Raw genomic sequence first — 20164 nt, 5'->3', positions numbered from 1 at the left:
ATGAATTTTCTTTCTGTTTTGCCTGTTACCTTCCTATATCTCTGAGCTATGTTGGCAGTGGGAAAAGCAGATATTTTTGTCATTAGGGTTGTCTTGTTTTCTGGGTGTGTTAAGTTGGTATGATTGAAAAGATCTCGCTTTTCAGCAGCCTAATCTATAATATTCTCTGTCATGCCGTTCAACATTGCCCTTCCCCATCTGCCACAGTTCCAAATGTTATTGTTTCATTTTTTTCACGTCCTTTACATGTAAACAACATCACAACACAAAGAGACTACAGTAGAAGAGAATTATCAGAGAATTAATTAATTTGTATTATCTTGATGTGATAAAATACAGCATAGTTATTTTAGGGTAATCTTTATTTTCACTGATTTTAATTTTCTACAACCTTAGACCAAAAATTATTTCCATTTTAATGTAATTTTATAATCACTTCTATAATCTACCTATAAAATACAAGTGGTCTTGAAGGAAACAGTATAATTGCTCATTGTTGTACAATAACAAGACAAATCCTTGTTCCTTAAAAGATCTAGTGAGGTGAGGAATAATAAATATCAATGTAGTACTTAGGGCATTACTACACTCCTGGTGACTGTTACTGGAAAATGTTCAAAAGGACTTTACGATACTCTTTTTTTCTTTTTTGATGGACTCAGATTTTTAAAGAAGAATAATTTTGAGCTCAGGGATTTACCAATTGATTACTCTCCAAAACTATCATCTGAAAATTGTTACTCTGAGGAAGTTTGTTTATAAAACATTAACACTTTGGTTTGTGCAAAAGGGAATTATAATTAAAAATAAAAAGATATGTAACTGGCAAACAACCAACTCCTTCCTCCTCAAACCTTTATAAACAGAAAGGTTTTGTATTACTACTGAGTTCTTAGAAAAATCTCTGCTAGAGAATTCTAAATAAATGTCTGACGTTTAATCAGCTTTGCTCTTGAGTTGCTTAAAAGCAGAGTGAGCACAGGGAATGGTTGTTTTTAGAAAGCTTTTATAGGCTTTTGGAAGATTGGTTCTTGCCAGACCACGGGCCAGTTGTTAACCAAAAATTCCTTAATGAAGATTGGCCCGCTGGCAGTCCCAGGAGGAATTTAGTTCATTGATTGCAAACTTCAGTCCTCAGGAAACACTGAGGAAAACAATGTTGAAAATGCTTTTATGCTGATTTTTAAACTAGCATTGTTAACAAAGTCTAATTTTCACCTTTAGCAGTTCACAGGGTGAGACTCCAGCCCTGTGCTTTTTAAGTTAGGAGATAATTTATGAAAAATGATCTAATTAAATTCAGTTTAATCCTAATTGTGTATTTTAGGGTCTGTGCTACAAATTGACTTATTCATTTTAAAGTTAGGGACTCCTGCCCTACTCTCCTTTATGTTCTCCATCTCTCCCTTGTTTCTTTTTCCCTCTTCAACAATACACTGCGTGATGTCTCGCCAATGAAGGTACTATTTTTGTTCTAGGACACTTTTGTATAAGATGTCATTAGTTGAGGGAGAGTGCAAAGATTATTAGAGGTAGTTTAATAATAATAATAATAGTGCATTAGGCAGTCACAGGCCTGACTCTTGATTAGTCTTTCTGAGCTTGCTTTTCTAAATTAGACGGTTGCATAGGATGAGACCCTGGGGGAGATCTAGTCAGTCACCTGATTTCATATATTGCTGGATAGATCTGAGAGTAGATCCCAGCTATAGCAACAAACTCTCCTGCTTTAGTCCAGCATTGTTCTTCTCTTCTTTCTTGGTCACAGCTTTTTAAAGGGTGGTGTGGATTGACTCTGGTGAGCCTGGTAGTATAGGTTTTGATGGAAATAGCGCAGAAAAAGAGGCAGTTGTTTTATAATTGATGTCTGATCCAGATGGCAAGCAGGATCATTTCAATGGAACTCTTTCCAAAATAGTCCTTTAATGTTCATGCTAGATGTGTCCCCACAAATGTCAGGCACACCAGCTACATCAAAATTAAATTTCTTAGAAATAAAATATTTGGGTAGTTTTCAACTTTATTTCTGATAAAACTGCCTTTTGTTTGTTATCTTACCTCAAAATGCCTTTCAGTGTTTAAGAGCTCTGCATATGCATTATTTGCAGTAACCATTCATCTACGTATGTATTTAACAGATATGTTTTGAAAGTCTCCATATGCCCAGACTTGTAAGGCTCCAGGGTTACGTTGGTAAAGAAGACATACTCCTTTCCCTCAAGACATGTAATATTCTGCATATATATATTTTTTACTTTCCTATGAAACTTTCAAAGAAATTATAAAGCATCTTTTAGTATCTTTTTTTAAATCCTTATACTTAACCAGCCTCAGAGAAAAGCCTCTACTTAAATTTTAAAAAAGCAAAACATAGAATACGTTGTGTCTACACTAAGGGATTTATTTACATTCCTCCACAATGTGTTCACAAGTTGATAGGCTAAGTGGCCAGTTACACGTCAGGGGCACTTTTCTAGTTGATAAGAAAGTTTTTCATATATATGTTTGAACAAAGTGTTGAAATATCCATTTGTGGGACTTCCCTGGTGGCACAGTGGTTAAGAATCTGCCTTCAAATGCAGGGGATATGGGTTTGAGCCCTGGCCCAGGAAGATCCCACATGCCACGGAGCAATCAAGCCCTTGTGCCGCAGCTACTGAGCCTGTGCTCTAGAGCCCGTGAGCCACAACTACTGAGCCCACGTGCCACAACTACTGAAGCCCACGTGCCTAGAGCCAGTGCTCCACAACAAGAGAAGCCACTGCAATGAGAAACTCGTGCACCACAACGAAGAGAGCCCCTGTTCGCCGCAACTAGAGAAAGCCTGCACGCAGCAGCGAAGACCCAATGCAGCCAAAAAATACATAAATTTTTAAAAAAGAAAACAAAATTAAAAAAAAAGAAATATCCATTTGTACTCTTATTTTAGATGACAGCAATGACAGCATACAACTATATATACTACCATTGTTAGATGGGAAAAGTGTCTGTTTAGCCTGCTGAAGATTTTGGATTTCAGGTTCCCTTGTCTCATTATTGCCTCACTCATGTCTGTTAGTCACAGTCAAACCACTGGCAGTTCTGTCTTCTTGAAAGAAAATTGTTGAGTTGTCATGTCATTTAGACCTGAAAAAAATCTTAAGTGTCATGTTAGCCCAGCCCCCTAAACTATTAGCTTAGGAAACAGAAGCCAGAAAGATGATATGGTGTGTCTGATGCTGCTCTTTGTTGTAGTGGGGAAAGTCACCAGAACTAGAACATGATGGAGCTAAATTCAAGACTCCACTCTTCCATGTACCACCCTTCCATTCTTTTGACTTACAGCAAATCACTTTAACTTCTGTGTGTTGGTTTCATTACCTGTTAAAGTAATATAAAAAAATTAAATTTAAAAGAAAAAAGCAGAATGAAGGCAATGATAATTACTGCAATGATATTTACTTTTTGTAAACTTATATGTATGATAGACTTACAAAATTGGATGCTTGTAAACTATATTGCACCCCACAAAAATTAAGTGGTCATATTGTGGTTGTTTAGCAGCAGAAGTGGTACTGTTTGGTTTATATAACACTCAGCCTACATTCTGGGCAAACATTGTTCCTATGATGTATGGTATGATCATGAAACAGCCATTTTACAAATGAAATGTTATAATAAATCCCTTTGCAAGTTAGGCATTTCCTGACACGATGACCATTCTTTGCTTTTGGCTTTTAGCTGCGGTACATTGGGTTTGTGACTACCAGTCATGCTGCTGGCTCCTGGATGTCTTATGGAGACAGTGGGACAAATGAGTATTTCTGTACTGTTCCACTGAATTTGTGTGAGGTGGCACAGGCTGCAGAGATATCATTATTTGTTCCTATGGAATCATTGATGAAATACTTTAACCCTTACTTCTAATAACTCAGCATTTACCCTTTGGATCTTATGTTGTCATAGATAATATTATTATCTGAGAAGAAGAAATAAAAGTACTACCATTATTTGTGATTTCGTTTCCCCTTACACATAATTTGTGACGATGATTACCAAATGCATCTATTAGGACCAGGAATGACTATTCCATGAAATAGGGAAAGTTAGATAAGGGGTCAAAGACACTAAGGTACGTAGCTCTTACCCTAGGTCACTGTGTATCAAAAATGATGCCCCAGAGAAGATTTCAAGGTCAAAGACAGCAAAGTGAATCCAAGATAGATCATCAGTGAGGGAGGTAAGAAGAAAAATCAGATGTGAGGTATGGAGTCAAAGCAAGGTAGTGAAGGAGCCAGGGGAATCAAGAATAAGAAGCAAAAGAGTAGAAGGTATGAGGTGGTCAGTGGTTCTCATACTTTTGGGAGCATCAGAATCACCTGGAAGGCTTATTAAAACATTAGTGCTGAGCTCCACCTCCAGCATTTCTGCTTCAATAAGTCTGGGATGGGGCCTTGATAATTTACATTTCTAACAAGCTCCCAGGTGATGATGCTGGTCTGGGGACCACACTTTGAGAACAACAGTTGTTCTAGATGAATCCCAGAGTAAGTAATAGTGCCTGCAGTGATTTCATGAGCTCCCGGGATACTTGGTTGGGCGAGCTGAGATTGCTTAAAGGTTTAGGGACAGAATAGACAAAACATTTTGGCTTTTTTCCTTTCATTTTAATTTGCTTTTTAAAAAACATCCAATGCATAACTCAAAGTTATGAGGATGTGAACCTCCTTCTGTATTAAAATATAAAATAAGAACTTATATTCTTGCCATATAAACATAAATCAAAATTATTCCCTCGCTATGAAAAATGACATATTTCATATTTTTAAAGTTTAACAACTAGTACAGTGTTCTGGTCAAGAGTGTGTGTGCTGAAGATAGACTGTCTAGGGTCAGATATTGATTTCACCACCTGCTTTGTGCCCTGAGGTCATAAGTTTCTTAAACTCTCTGAGCCTCCTCCTTTGTAAAGTGGGGATATTACTATTTGCATAGAGTTGTTGTGAAGATTAAATGAAATAATTTAAACAACTTATTGGAATGCCTGGCACACAGTTATTGCTCCATAAATGTCAGTTACTATTGGAACACCAAAGTAAATGCCTTCATTCAGGAATGTGACTTTGTATATAACACTTGGTAACTATCTCAGGTTTAACCTGATAGGTTGCTCTCTGTATCTATAATTCATTACAACTCTTCTGCTAAGAATAGCCCTGAATTTGGCATGAAGTTATAAATTATATATAAACAATGTGATTCAGAAGTCAAAGTGGATGACAGATAGCAAAGAATCTCAAATTGCCTCTAGCAAATTTCAGACTAAGAAGGAAAAATACCTTCTCTTACACAGAAGTTAAGAGCATTAGCTCTGGGACCAGAGCACCGTGACATGACTGCAGAGCCAGTGCTCTGATCTCCTAGTCCAGATGCAGGGAGTGGGGACATCAGCTCCTCCAGCCACCTTTGCTCTTCCTAAGACTGTCTCCCACACAAAGGCTAGCTGGGCAAGCACAACACATTAAACACTGAATTAGCCAAAAAAAGAAAAAAAAAGAGTTGAAATTCTCATACATACCAGAACATTTGTAAAAGGGAGAGAAGCTTTTGCATTTCACATTCTGATTCCTTGTTCACTCTCCTCTTATTTTGGAAGCTTTAACAACCACCCTCCACAACCCAACCTTTCAGTGGTTTCCACCAGCAATTTAGGCCTCCCTGACTAAGCTCATTGAATTATAGGCTTTGGAGTAAACTCTCTGCAGGAGGACATAAATAGACTGTGGCTGGAGTTCTGCTTACAGAGGAGTCTAAAAAGCCAAAATCTCAAGTGCAAAGAATTCTGGACATTGGGAGATAGGAAAAATGGGTCCACTGTACGGTGCAATTCTGAAGCAAACTACCTGGAGTTAGGTCAGATTTCATAGCTTAAGAGCCTAGTCCCTACAAGACTGTACTTCAGTCACCCATTGAAAATTGTGAGGTACCCAGGTTACCCATACTCTTTACCAACTGGCTATAAATTCAGGGTTGCCTATAAGCCCCTTAAGTTTAATAATTTGCTAGGACAACTTATAGAACTCAAGAAAGCACTATAGTTACAATTACAGTTTTACTATAAAGAGTAAATATCAGGACCAGCCAAATAAAGACACTTGTAGGGTGAGGACTGGGAAGGTCCGAATCATGAAGCTTCATGTCCTCAGGACATGTCACCCTCCTAGCACATCAGTGTGTATCACGGACCAGGAAGCTTACCCAAGACTCAGTGACAAGAGTTTTTACAAGGGTTTCATTCTGTTGACATGACTGATTGAATTGGTGGCAACAGGCTAGGTCTCCAAGGCCTCTTACCTCCAGGGAGGTTGGGAAGTCAGGCTGATATCAGAGCTCAAAGCCACATGATTGGTCTTTCTGTTATAGCCAGTTCCCATCCTGAAGCTATTTAAGGGCCCACAGAGAATCACCTCATTAGCATAAAATCAGGTATGGCCCCAGGGGCCTACCATGAATAACGAAGACACTTGCATCACTTGGGAAATTTTAAGGGTTTAGAAGTTCCCTTTTAGGAACCCAGGACAAAGATCAGACAAGTTCTTTATTATACAACATATGGAAAATAGAATTAGAATTGGAACTATTTTAAGTCACCAAAAACGAAGGCCAAAAAATTATGATTTTTATGATGGAGAAACAACTGGAAAATGTCATTTGATTATAAAATAAATGGTCATTAAACATCATTAGATTCTTTTAATTTGTTTTTCACTCAGTTGTTCATTCATTCAACAATATTTATTGAGTATATCCTGGACTAATCATTGAAGATTTACTGTTACATTGTCAATGAAAAAAAATGTTTGTTTGTACAGTTGACCCTTGAACAAAGTGAGGTTTAGGGGTGCCAATACCCCACACAGTCAAACATCCACATATAACTTTTGACTTTCCCAAAACTTAACTACTAATAGTTTACTGTTGACAGGAAGCCTTATTGTTAAATAAACAGTTGATTAACACATATTTTGTATGTTATATATATTATATACTGTATTCTACAATAAAGTGAACTAGAAAAAAGAAAATGTTAAGAAAATCATAAGGAAGAGAAAATACATTTACAGTACATATATGTATTTATTGAAAAAAAAACCACGGACCCACACAGTTCAAACCCGTGTTGCTCAAGGGTCAGCTGTATTACATGGAAAAGAGGAAGGATGAACTATTTGAAATATTTGTTCAATTTTAATTCCGATTGAAATGAGCCTGAGTTCTGAGATAATCATTAATTTTGCTTGTCAAAAATGATGTTGAGAGAGCTCCCAAAGTACCAAATATTAGGCATCAAGCCTAGATTTATGAAGAATTTGGGGAGGTAGAGGATAATAGAAAAAATATGGATGTTGTTTGTTTAACCACAAGGCTGCCATTTGGCCTTATGTTTTTAAACAAAATCAAGAAGTGCTTTGAAATGTGATGTGTTTTAAACTGTTCTTTTTTTGCTTTCCTGTAATTGGAGCAACATACTAATTTCTACAAGTTGTGACTACTAACAGAGAGCAATCACCTCACAGACTTGTACCGAAGAGATGAAACCATCCAGGTGACAGGACACGGCCATGTGCAGAGTCCCCGCTTCCCAAACAGCTACCCCAGGAACCTGCTTCTAACCTGGCGGCTCCATTCCCAGGAGAAAACAAGGATACAGCTAGCCTTTGACAATCAGTTTGGATTAGAGGAAGCGGAAAATGATATCTGTAGGTAAGTGGGAAATAAAATCCATTTTAGGGTAAAATTTCAAAGTAGAAAAAAAAAGACAGATTTAAAACATCACATCAGACTTCTCTTTGGGGCCCTCCGGACCTATCTGAGATACTCGACTTCTTTTTCAAAAAGCCTTTATGTCAGTCCTAATGGACAAAATAAATTGGAGCACAGACTGCCTCTGCAGAAAGCCTGGTAGCCTGGCATACTCACAGAAACTCACTCCTGCAATTGTCAGAGCCAGGCTGTGTGACTCCCAGAGAAGGGGGGAATCTAGGGGACCCTATCTTGGCCAGGTCTAGAACAAACTTTGGGAGCAGGTAGATGCATCCAATATCCTGGGTCACCTGCGCCATGTCACACGGCTCTGGTGCAAGCCTGCCAGGGCTTAAGGAGTGTATTCCATCTGCTGGGCTCCAGGAACTGACCCAGCACTGGGAGATGATGATGGCAAGGACCCTGTCAGGTCCTTACCTGAAATCGTAATTTTAAGGCCTCAGATATGTGTAAGAAGGAAGAGAAGGCCACCTCCCAGGATCAGTGTGCTCCTCAGAGGTCTGTTTCTTCCTGTAGTTTCTGGGTCAGCAGAAGATGAAAGCTGCACCTGATAATCTTCTCCCTTCTTAGCATGTTTATCAGAGAAAGCCCTGGCTGTTGTTCTCTGAATTGTCAGCTCACAGCATCTTATTCACTTAATTAGCATGTGTAAGATGCAGAGGATTTTCTTTTTCCTTTCTGTACTTTACTGCACGAACTTGTTCTGCATTGCCAATGAACTACTACTAAACTGCTAAATTCTTTCAGCAGGTTTATTTTACTTTGAATAATAAAAATCAAAATCGGGTACTTCCAATTTGGCTGTCCTTTATTGCATGTCTATTATGCTGACAGCTTTTATTATGTTGCTGTTTTTTCAAGAGTAACAGCAGTGACTGTTACTTTCTAGGACCATAGAGGGTAAAGTATGCCAGAAAGCAGAGATGAATGCATGCAGGAAGAGCCAGTTAATATTTACAAAGAGAATAAGCTTGAAGAGACCTTGTGTCTTTTCAGCCTTGAAAGGGAGAACTCATTCTCTGTGCTCAAAAAAAAAAAAAAAAAGACTTTGGAAACAAATGAAAAGCTACTATTATGGGGATATATGTATACTTATAGCTGATTCACTTTGTTGTACAGCAGAAACTAACACAACATTGTAAAGCAATTATACTCCAATAAAGATATCTTTAAAAAAAGAAGATTATTAAAGGTGATATCATTGAAGAGACACTGGTCTCCACTGCAGAGCAGGATTTTGATCTGGTAGTGATTGAGTCCTTTTGGCATCCTGACCTTAAAACTAGGAGAGGAAGTTAGGATGGTTTCTTTTCCAGACCCTTCATCAAATCAAGTTGCTCCTAAAAATTTATGGAGCGAGGTAGAGAAGTAAGAGGTAAAGGGGAGAGGAAGCAGGGAAAGAGGCAGATCAGAGACCTGCCTCAGGACCCTCCCTGAACCAAAATGGTGCTCTTTTGACTTCAGACCCAGAGTAAAAATTGTGCTGATGTTGTGTTTTTTAAAAAACAAAAGTGACCTCTTGCATTATTAACAAAGTTTCAAGTATATTCTTGCTTTGTGCAATAAATATGATTCACATATATTGCATATAAAATGAAATGCAATTGATTTCCTTCCATCTGTTCCAAACCTCCTTGATGTTTACACTGTAATATTTTATTGCTGGAATAGTGATTCTTTCTTAGTGCTTTTCACTTTTCAACACCGTATATTAAGTAGTTAATTTACATAGCACCCAAGAGATATTCAGCTGGTAAAATTACATAAACCTTCTTATTTTACTCATTAGGAAACTGAGGCAAAGGACATAAAGGCCTCACAAATTACTGTCAATGAAATTTAGTAACCATTTTATTATGCTCGCCGCCTCCTTAGATCACCCTGCCTGATCCAATAAGAGCTCTGAGGTGTGTGGGTAAGACCAGTAAAGTTGTATTCGATTTTTTTCATATTCAGACCTGTTGGTTCTCATGCTGATTCCTTTTGGCAATGTGACAGGAAAATATAAAATGGATATGAGACTTCTGCCACTGTTCACCTTGAATGCTCACCCTGAGTGCTCGTTTGCATTGTGACTTTAGAATATGAGGTCATTTGAGGAGAGGTAGATTGGAGGAGTGAGACACTGATGCCCAGAACTGAAAGGCACAGAGTTCAGCTCTCAAGCTGAATGTTTTAAGATCTTGGGTGTCTGAAAATAGAATAAATGATCCCTAGAAGATGTCAGCTTGGTCACTGAAGATGTCCTATTATATGATGAAAAAGTGAGACGCTGTGGAGGGTTTTTGAGGATCAAACAACTCTGTGGAATATCTAAAATGTCTTTCCTGTCTTCTTCAATCCTGGGATCCTGTGTTTCTCTGACTGGTGTCAGTGGTGAACCCATGGTCTTACCCTCATTCACACATAGCCCAGATATTTCCAATATTGACTAGTGCACATCCCTCCTCAAAGTCATGTGTTTCCATTATGATAAATGTCATAGTTTGTGATATGATCCTTCCAAAAGACAATTTCCAAAAAGAGAAAATAGTCTTTTTTATTTTACCATTTATTTTCTACAATGAGAGTGCTGATTTTATGTGCTGTATAGGTATAGATCATTTCCTTTCTTAAGGAAACACTGGATATGGTAAATTAATTCAAAGTGGGAATTTGTTTAAAAACTTGAGATAGTAAATATTTGGGTATATAATTAGAGCTACATCCCCTAAAATATGACAATAGCTTATACTTGTTAGTTTTTCCAGGAAAACCTTATGAGGCAGATGCTCAGAAAGTAGCCCATTTTGATTTTTGACGACTTAGGAAGAGTTATGGCTAAAAGTGTGTAAGGGTGTTTCCTCCGAATAGATTGTTGAAGTTTGAATTTGAGAAACCTAATCCAAAAACTAGTTTTCCTTCTAAAATATCTGTAGGTTATAATTTTCATTTCAGATGATAGGTCATGAGAAATCACATATGTTAGTTTCAATGTCTCAGTGAAAGTATGAATTTCAAACTCTACTTTAATCAAAGTTTATGTCAAATTGGTACTAGGTATGATTTTGTGGAAGTTGAAGATATATCTGAAACCAGCACCGTTATTAGAGGACGATGGTGTGGACACAAGGAAGTTCCTCCAAGGATAACATCAAGGACAAACCAGATTAAAATAACATTCAAGTCTGATGACTACTTTGTGGCTAAACCTGGATTCAAGATTTATTATTCTGTTGTGGTAAGTAGCTTAACCACCCTATGATTAAAAGCAGACACTGGTTGCATGAAGTACAGAGATCATTTTCTGTGATTAAATTCAATGGTGTGAGAGTGAATGAACTGTGTTAATTGTCTATGGTATGCTTTGTCCCTGCCTTGTGGCCAAAATGTTAAAAGGCTTCTTTAGTGAGAAATGCCATTTTAGCTCTATTAAGTCAATGCTTGGGCCCATGTATTTTGAAAGAAAGCATAGTGAATAGAAAAAGTAAAATAGTTTATGGTAAAGCATATACCATATTGCCTTTGATTCAACTGGAGCAAAATAAATATACAGCCAAATAGAAGGTAAGTGAGAATTGAACCTCTTGGTTTGAAAAATTGTCCATGTAATTCTAATCACAGAAGAGTCCCAATGATTTTAGTTTAAATTATGACTCAAATTTGGGGAGGGCCTATGTTATCAACATAGAGCCTCAGGGTTAGCAAGTATCTTAAAAATTGGAAGGTATAATTCAGGACCCAGGGTTTGATTTTTGTTTACTACACCCATGCTTATTTGTGGTCTCACCTCTACTTAAACACCTCAGCAGCCATTTCCAACTTTATATGCTTCTAACTATTAGAAAATCTTCAACCTCATATTGCGGCATAATCTACCTTGTAGTTAAGTCTAGTTGTTGGGTCACACATGGTCATGGGTCTTCTTTACTCAGTCATTCATTAGTAGAACAATATAAAGTTCCTTCTTATTGACAAATATTCTGATAGGTGTAGTAGATACAAAGACAAGCAAGAAGACAGGGTTCTTGAACCTCCTGGAGCTGATAGTCTGGTGGAAATGACAATTAGAAGCCATAATAACTGAGATTGATAGTAAGACAGAAGTACTGGGTGTTACAGATGAAGCTCAGGGGGATATTGGGATAATTTTTCCTATACATTATGTTTAGGATACATTAAATATCCCTGAATCCTTCAGTTGTTCATAGCATATTGCCTTTTGCTCTCCTGGCAACGTCTTTAACTCTCATTCAGTTTATTGCTATCCCTTTTCAAAGTGTGGATGCTGAAACAGAACACAGTACTACAAATGGAGTCAATTTGGGTTTTTTTTTTTTCCGCTTATGAGTTAAATTTAGAGTAGGAAAAATCTTGGTTTTTTTCATCTAATGTGGTTTCTTTTCTCTCTTTTTTTTTTTTTTGCGTTATGATGAGTGGTTAAACACAAAGTGAATTCTACATCAGAATACTATAAATGAAAAAAGAGCATGTGGTGATACTGGTTCCAGTTTTAATTTGAAAATAATCCATCAAACATGATATACATTATTGCACACTCACGCAGTGCTGCTCAGCATTAAAGTGGAAGTGTGAACCTTTGGTTTCTACATTTCTTTGCTTTTAATGTGTTCAGTGATGCATCTGTTCTCAATTGTTCATGGACAAAGCAGGCTCAGCATGTTGGAATGGTGATGTGTCAGAATGGCTTAGTGAAGAATCTTTTTTCCCCTTAACATATCAAGGCCTGTTAGTGCTCATGTGTATACTTTATGTGAAGCTTTGGTTATGACTAAGTTAAATTGTCCATAAGTCAGTTAGAAACACCTTAACACTAATACCATATCTTTAAGGCAAAATAACTCCTTTTTGTAGAAAAAGGCAGTGCAGGTGTGGATTTAGGGAAGAATGAATATTTTTGTTTGAGGTGCTTTGGGTTACAGTGCAGGCTCATCACTCATTTCCTAGCCAATGTTAAGTGGAATATTGGACAGCTTTTGTAGTATGGATGTAAACTGTTAGGCATGACTCCACTCACTTACTTATTCACCTCCACCAGTACATTCAATTGTGTTTTTAGAAATGATGGTTGTCATAACTTTTTTGTTATACAGTCTCTTGGTCTGCATTCCTTGAAAATAGCTCCAGGCTCTCTTTCCGCTCCTAATTGGCTTCTGGCACTAAATATGATCAATTAGGGCCAAAGTGCTTTGGTGGCTGAATTCCAAGAGGTAGAGTGAGCTTAACCTTCAAGTGTATATAAACTCTAGATCTGTGTGGCTTTTTGATAAACTCTTGCATTTGATTCTTGTTCAACAGGGATCATTTATGCCTTGACCAATGTTTTGGAAAGGTCATTTTATTCATGTTTAAATTTTTCTTGGAGAAACTTTAAAGCAGAGTTTATGAACTCAAATGCTACAGAGCCCAGACTTAAAATTCATAGTGAGCCAGATATAAAATTAGAGAGAGACAGTGGGATTAAAAATGGAAAACCCCGATGTATGTAAGACAAATCACTATGTTGTACACCTTATACAGTGCCATATGTCAATTATATCTCATAAAACTGGAAAAATGGCAAGCCTTCTTTAAGTATATTTAAATAACGATTTTTAAAATGTTGTACAGGCCCACAAAGCCTATAGAGTTTGGAGGCAGCTGTTTTTCAATCCCTCCTTTAAGGAAGGGCAGGTGCTGGGGAAATTTGAGCAATAGTTCCCGAGCAATCACAGTGCTCTTAGAAAATGGCAAGTAGCTATTTGGATAGGTAAAGACCACCCCACTTCTCATCTCTACCTTTCTATCTCTCAGCCTTCCACCAAAAGTTTCTCTTCTTTCTATCTTAGTGACTCTACAGTTGTACAAGGGCCTCCCCTGAGGCTGTAAGTTATAGATGCCCAGGACCATAAGAGCCCATTACACTGGAATCACATCTACATGGTTCATGCTTATGATGTTTGTGGAATACCAAGTCTAGTGTACATTTTTAGTCAAGTTTTCACTCCAGCAAAGTGTGGGAGACTGACTAATGGCTAACATCCTGATCACTTATTTTTGGTTAGCAATTATTCTTATATTACAATTTTGTTTGGTGTGCTTGGAATTCAATTGTCTACCTTTTTTTTTTTTTACAGCATCTATCACAGTCTTTCCTAGGGCAAGGCAGCCCAGCCATAGGGGACCAGAGCTTTGCTGTGAAGCACACTTTGGATCAAAGGAAATTTCCCCAGTTACTAATGGTGGGATATAGAATGAGTCTCTTACCTTTTGATTTTACATCCATAAAATGGGGATAATAATTGGAGTTGGTGTGAGATTTTAAATTAATAGCAAATACTTATCATAGCACCTAGGATATAGTGGAAGTGCTCAATAAATAATGGTGATAATGATCCTACCTTTACCATCACAAATTGTGTGCGTGTGCGTGTATATATATATATGTATTCCCTCTAGATAAATGATAATGAACTATTTGAGGGTAGGACAAACGTCCTGTGTGTATTCCACACAGTGCCTTATACATGGCTAGACAGTGTGTTTGTTGAATTGACTCTTCCTGAGAAAATATGATTCAATTTCGTATTTCAATTTTTTGCTCTCCTACTCAGCTTTCTTTCCTAATTTCACTCAGCTGAGGAGGAGAGATACCATCAGAGGGCATAATGAAGCAGAATGGATAATGTTATCAAATTGTTATCAAGATGTTTTGTCTAAATAAATTAAGCTCTCCCATCTCAAATCTAGTTTATTGGGGAATGAATGGATGGACTGGATTGTTAGGAATCTTTTTTGGAAGATCATTAAGTAGTTTATTGGAAAGGTGTCCAATTACAAGGCTCCCAATGGATGGTGTGCAAAGAAGTCAGCAAGCATGGGTATATGAATTTCAGCTCTGCTGCTCACTGGCTAAAGGCTCAGTTTTCTCATCTGTAACATGGTGATAACACTGCCTGACACACAATTAACTAGTTGTAGGATTAAATTAGATAATTTTGTAAGCCACCCTGCCTGGAACTTAGTAAATTACTCAAATATCTGCTGCTCTTATTGTTATCATTATCATTGGCATAATAATTAATATATCATCAGGTGATAAATGAACTTGGCAGTCCTGTACAAACAGCCCAGCTGTCAGTGTGTATGTGCATACACATATACACACACGTCTGACCATAATTCACCTCCTTCATCCAAGGTAGAAGCATTTTATTGTATATTGTGGCAAACATTTAAAAAGCCTTTTATTTGTGTGTATGTTTAATGGAAAGTACATTTTTTAATTCAAAAATTCAAAAATTATTTATAACTTTTTTATTGAAATATATTGATAAATGATTTACAATATTGTGTTAAGATAAAAAATTAAATTATTTGAAAGCTATTCCCAAACTTTTTTGTTTTATTAACAAACTCTAGTTTATTTCATAAGTTGAATTTACTAATACCCATTCTAAACACTTTCTAAAATAAAAAAGCAATTTTATCGCCAGTTTTTTAACTGTGTATCTCTGCAGTTTGAATTAACTTCAAGTGGCACAGTTAAGATTGCCATTAAGATTAAAACTCCACATGAATCATGGCTTTGCATTATAAATATATTTTTTTAAGTACAGGAAGAAAGGGAAGAGGTTGGAAAAGAAGATGAGGATGCAAAGAGAAAGGAGGAATAAAACCAGTGAGTTAATAAATAAGATTCTCAGTTATAACAACTTTCACAGATTCTACTTTTGCTCACCTAAAACTTACCAGTTGGTGAAACAAAAACAAAATAATGGTGGACAATTCATTATTATTCCCCTAAACTAATTCTCAAACAAAGCTAGAGAGTAAAGGACCTCATTCACTTTCTCTACAAAATGTGGAAATTCCATCTTTATTTGCATAGTCAGATAAAAATTGTTGAAGGTTTTGAATAACCATGGGTATTCTGACCACTTCAGCCAGGACTGTATATAGAGCCAAGGATAGTCAAGGTGAGGGTGGTAATCACATAGCAGATTCTGTTTACCTCAGCTTCTACATTTTGGTATATCCTTCTGGAGGTTTGGTGATATGAGAGCTCCGGTATTATTTATTAAATGCCTACTGTGTGCTAGGCCAAGTTCAGTCTAGGGTCCTGGAGATACAGCTATGAGGAGGATAGGCAGATCTCTGTCCTCATGATCTCATATGGTAGCAGAAATAAGCAAACAATAAACATTTAAGTAAATAGGGAAGTAAGTACATACATACAAACATAAATTTTTTGAAGTTCAATAGATGCTAGAAAGAAGATAAAAGAGAACAGTGTGATGGAGAGTGACTGGAAAAGGATCCACTCCAATCAGAGAGTCAAGGAAGATCTGTAGGTGTAAAATTTGAATTGATACCCAAAAAAGGAGCAGGAGACACCATGGGAAGCTATGGGAGAAGTGCTTTAAGGAAAAGAACAGCAAATGCTAAGCCCTGAAACAGAAAAGAGAAGACATCTTTGACAGTAATGATTCTTTTGGTATCTTGGGATTCAGGCTACTGGAAGGAGGCAAACATAAGAGAGGGAAGTAGAACAGCAGCTCATTGCTCTCTCAGCTAAGCATGAGAAAGAAGTTTTCTTACCCTCATCTCAGCCCATCTATTTTGGATGTTTCTCAAATCTTTCAGTACTTAGACCAGGTAAGGTAGCTAAAACCAGAGGGTGAGCTAGGGGAAGATACTAAGAAAGTGTCAACAAGATAACAAACAAAGTGTGGGGCATAAAGAAAACAAGGGGCATGGTCCAGGTCAAACAGGAGGATAGCATATGCATACTCCAAAAGCCCTAAGTAAATGTCATAGCAGTAGACTGCCAAGTTGGCAAGCCCAGGAGCTTCAGTGGATATTGGTTGAAGCATTCATTCTTAAGGCCAGAGTCTCATTATTGCAGCATTTTATAGGCAAGGCTAGATAAGTGTTCTTATTTAAAACTTTACAAATGTTCTAAAATTTCACCAATTACAGAGATCATTTTGATGAACTAGGAGTCTCATTGGGAAGGTTAAGTGAATCAGTTATTTTAATCAGATTACCTTCCTAAAATCTGAATACATAATGAGAACTTTGATAGAGTTCTTGAGAGAGTAAAGAGCAAAGTGTAATATAGTCCTAGAGCAAAGAATAATTTGACAAAGAATATGGCTAGGTCCAGAAGCAAATGATAGGGGTTGAGGAGAATAAAGGGGAAGTGGGCTCTTGCAGGTGGGGGTGGGGAGCAGAAGAGGAGGAGGTAGGTAAAAATAGGATTAAGGGAGCAGGAGGCGACAAGAAAGTGAGGTGGAATGAAATCCCATGATAATATGTTCCCCTGAGGAATTCAGGGCATTTTTGCTAGTTATGTATTCGTTTTAATGCATTATTCAACAGACTTTTTATTGGACACCTATTATGTTTCATGCACTTTGATAAATACTGGATATAGAGTAGTGAACAAAACGAGACAAGGTTCCTGCCCTCATAGAACTTACAATTTGGTAGTCACAGTCCTGATGATGATGATGATGATGATGATAAATATATTATAAAATAATAATAGTCATAAATAATAGCATCTAACCCTTTGGGTTATTGTGAGGATTAAATATATGGGGCAATGTATGTAAAGTGTTTAATTCAGCACACAGCATATTGTAAATAATCAATCTGCTGCTATTAAACCATGTATTTTGCCTGAAGACTGGTTGTAAGAAAAATATAGAATCTTAGAGATCCAGTGCCTAGGCCAACCCTTTTATTTTATAAGTGAGGCAGCAGACTCAGGTTGGGTAACTTTACCAATGAAATGGTGAACACAGGTTGTGAGTTTGTCTGTGGTCACGGAGCTCACACATGTGTTATCCAATGAGATACGAAAGCTGTGGACCCTCTCCAAAGAAAAATAAATATATCTAAATTTTTGCATAAAATACCAGGGAAACCCCCTGAATCTCATCTGTGATGTCCCTTAGATGCAGTTAAGAACCCCACACATATTGCCTCTCCATGTTCTCTGACTTTGGGAATGTTTTCTTCCATGTTGGCTAATCCTTTCCAACATAAGCAATGTTTGAAATAGTACTTTACTACTGTAATTAATTTTCCTCATAAAACCCATGTGCTAATCACATGAGCAGATGACTCCCCAGGTGCTGAGTAAACACATTTCCAACTTTGAGAGGGATGCTGTTTAATGGCACTTGGACCATCCAGTATCCTGTTTATCTAGTATTACATTATACGGACTTGCCACAAGTGAACTTCTATCCTTGAAAACCAGAAAGACGCAGTGATATTAAATAACTGGGCCTCTTTATACACATACCACTTGTTCTCTATAACTGTGCTTTTTGATGTACTAATATTTTGGTAGATGAAGAAAGTGAGAAAGATGAAGAAGGAAAAAGCTATTCGGCTATATGAGAAAGTGGCTTGTGTATTAAAGATATGCCTAAAACAGAGCAGTATTTCTTTCTTAAAAAGCTATGAAGAAGTGAACCTCAGTAAAAAATATCTCACCTAATGTTCACTTATAAATTCAACAGATACTTCTGAGAACTTACTGTGGATAATAAAAAGAAAATGATATTCCTGTGAGGGAGAAAGGCACACAATTATAAAGCACTGTGAATTGCAGTGATGAAATGTGCATGGAATATTCTGAGCACAGAAGGAGGAGGAACACATAAGGGATGCTGTGTTCCTCACAAAGATGGGGCTTGCTGGTGTAAGGAAAGATAAAAAAGTATTTTTTTTCCTCTACCCTCCTAGGTTCTGTCTTGAACTCTGCAGATTAGACTGGCCAAAAACAGGTTAAGGAGAGAAAAGCACACAGATCATTAACACATGCATATCATACACACGGGAGCACTCAGTGATGAGTAACTCAGAGTGGTGGTTGGAACTTGGGCTTATATAACGTTTTAACCAAAGGACAACACATTTTTAGAGAAGTGACAAGGCAAAGGAAAAGGACTTTTAAGTTTCTAGGGCAGCAAATTGCAGGAAGGTAAATATATGGGAGAATAAACGGAAGCGGAGGACTAGTGAGTAAAGTTTGTTATGTGGATTCTTCTGGTGCCTCTCTAGGCTGATAAGGGTTCAGATTTGTCTCTGGTGAGGGGATGGGGGATAACCTTTGCAAATTTATGTGCTTCTAGGCATGTAGCGTGAGGACAGAGAACTCTTCCTGAGCCTGCTTCTTTTCAATTGCCTTCAGCTCAAAATAATTCTTATGCGAAAGTGACATGTTTTGGGGTGGCATATTCCACTATCATTCACTGGACTGGGCCATGGAGGGAATAGCACCCCGAGAAGGGAGTGTTGCCTAAACAAAGACACAAAGTCAAAAAAGCAAGGCATTTTGGAATATTCTGATGAATTAATCCAAAGTGTTGCAGGTTGAGGGTGCTAACCACTTACTATCCTTTCTTTATTCTTGCCAGTACGAAAGAGATACAAGAAGCCAAAAGATGATTCAAGTAGCAACTTTATTAATGTTGGTCCATGAAATGCCAAATCTCAGGACTTTCTTGTAAAACTAGAGTAGAGAATTTGGCTGGGATCCAAAGCCAAAGTATGGTTGTCCCAGTACTGTGATGCAAATTCAGAACAAAGGATTCTTTTCAAGGGGTCTAGGGGATACACTTACATGCCCCTTGCACTGCATAGAAGGTCACAAATAGTCACAAACAGGTGGGAGAGCTGTTGAGGACAGGATGGCCGACTCTAATCTCAGCTGTGCACAGCAGATGGACCCAGGGAGTGGGGAAGAGCTGAGACCCTTCCCAATGGTTGGTGTCAGAAGTAGGCAACCCAAGAGAGACATGGGAAAAGGGGATGGGGATGAAGAAGGGAGAGAAGATGGAAGAAGTGATGAAGGGAAGAAATTCATGAAGGGAAAAAAAAATGTCTGTTGATATCTCCATATCTGAGGGCTGAGGCAGGAGTATGGAAAAAAGCATTTCTCCTCCAGAAGAGCAAGCAAAGATCTTTGTGCCCATGAAGGGTCCAAGACCACAGTGATTTTTATGCCTTTTTCAGTCAGTCATCTTTGGTTACAGTCCTCGGGGAGTCAATACTACCCACCTCTGGACCTAAGGAGAGCTAGGTGACCCACTCCATCTACATAAGGATCAGCCATTATGACTGGAAAATTAAAGATCCCTGAAACTTTGGGGAAACTCTAGTCTTCTCTCCCAGGTGAACGAAGGAATGAGAAATCAATCATACAGACAGGACTCATCTAGCGTTGAAAATAACTGTCTCTAGCGTTCCCTTTATCAGTGGGAGCGAGACAGATTAAGGCTGACCTCCATTCAACATTGCTTCTTTCACCTGTGAGAAAATTGAGCTACATAGTCAAAGTGACTCTTCCCGTATTTTGAAA

General features: G+C 37.7%; 1 protein-coding gene across 4 annotated transcripts in view; it reads left to right on the top strand.

Annotated features, from left to right (window-relative positions):
* Positions 1 to 20164, top strand: part of PDGFD (platelet derived growth factor D) — a 237040-nt gene that overhangs the window by 153152 nt on the left and 63724 nt on the right. Inside the window, exons 2-4 of one of the 4 annotated variants that reach the window (XM_060103887.1) lie at positions 7557 to 7743; positions 10843 to 11023; positions 13920 to 14024. In XM_060103887.1, coding sequence (XP_059959870.1) covers positions 7557 to 7743; positions 10843 to 11023; positions 13920 to 14024 — 473 coding nt within the window. Of the gene's footprint in view, positions 1 to 7538; positions 7744 to 10842; positions 11024 to 13919; positions 14025 to 20164 lie in introns of all 4 variants that reach the window. The other 3 variants (XM_060103886.1, XM_060103889.1, XM_060103888.1) reach the window with 3 other exon arrangements.

This window comes from Mesoplodon densirostris, chromosome 7 (genome assembly GCF_025265405.1).
Source record: "Mesoplodon densirostris isolate mMesDen1 chromosome 7, mMesDen1 primary haplotype, whole genome shotgun sequence".
NCBI classification, from domain to species: Eukaryota; Metazoa; Chordata; class Mammalia; order Artiodactyla; family Ziphiidae; genus Mesoplodon; species Mesoplodon densirostris.
The sequence above is the reverse complement of the archived record's forward strand: the minus strand, read 5'-3'. Positions and strand labels throughout refer to the sequence as shown.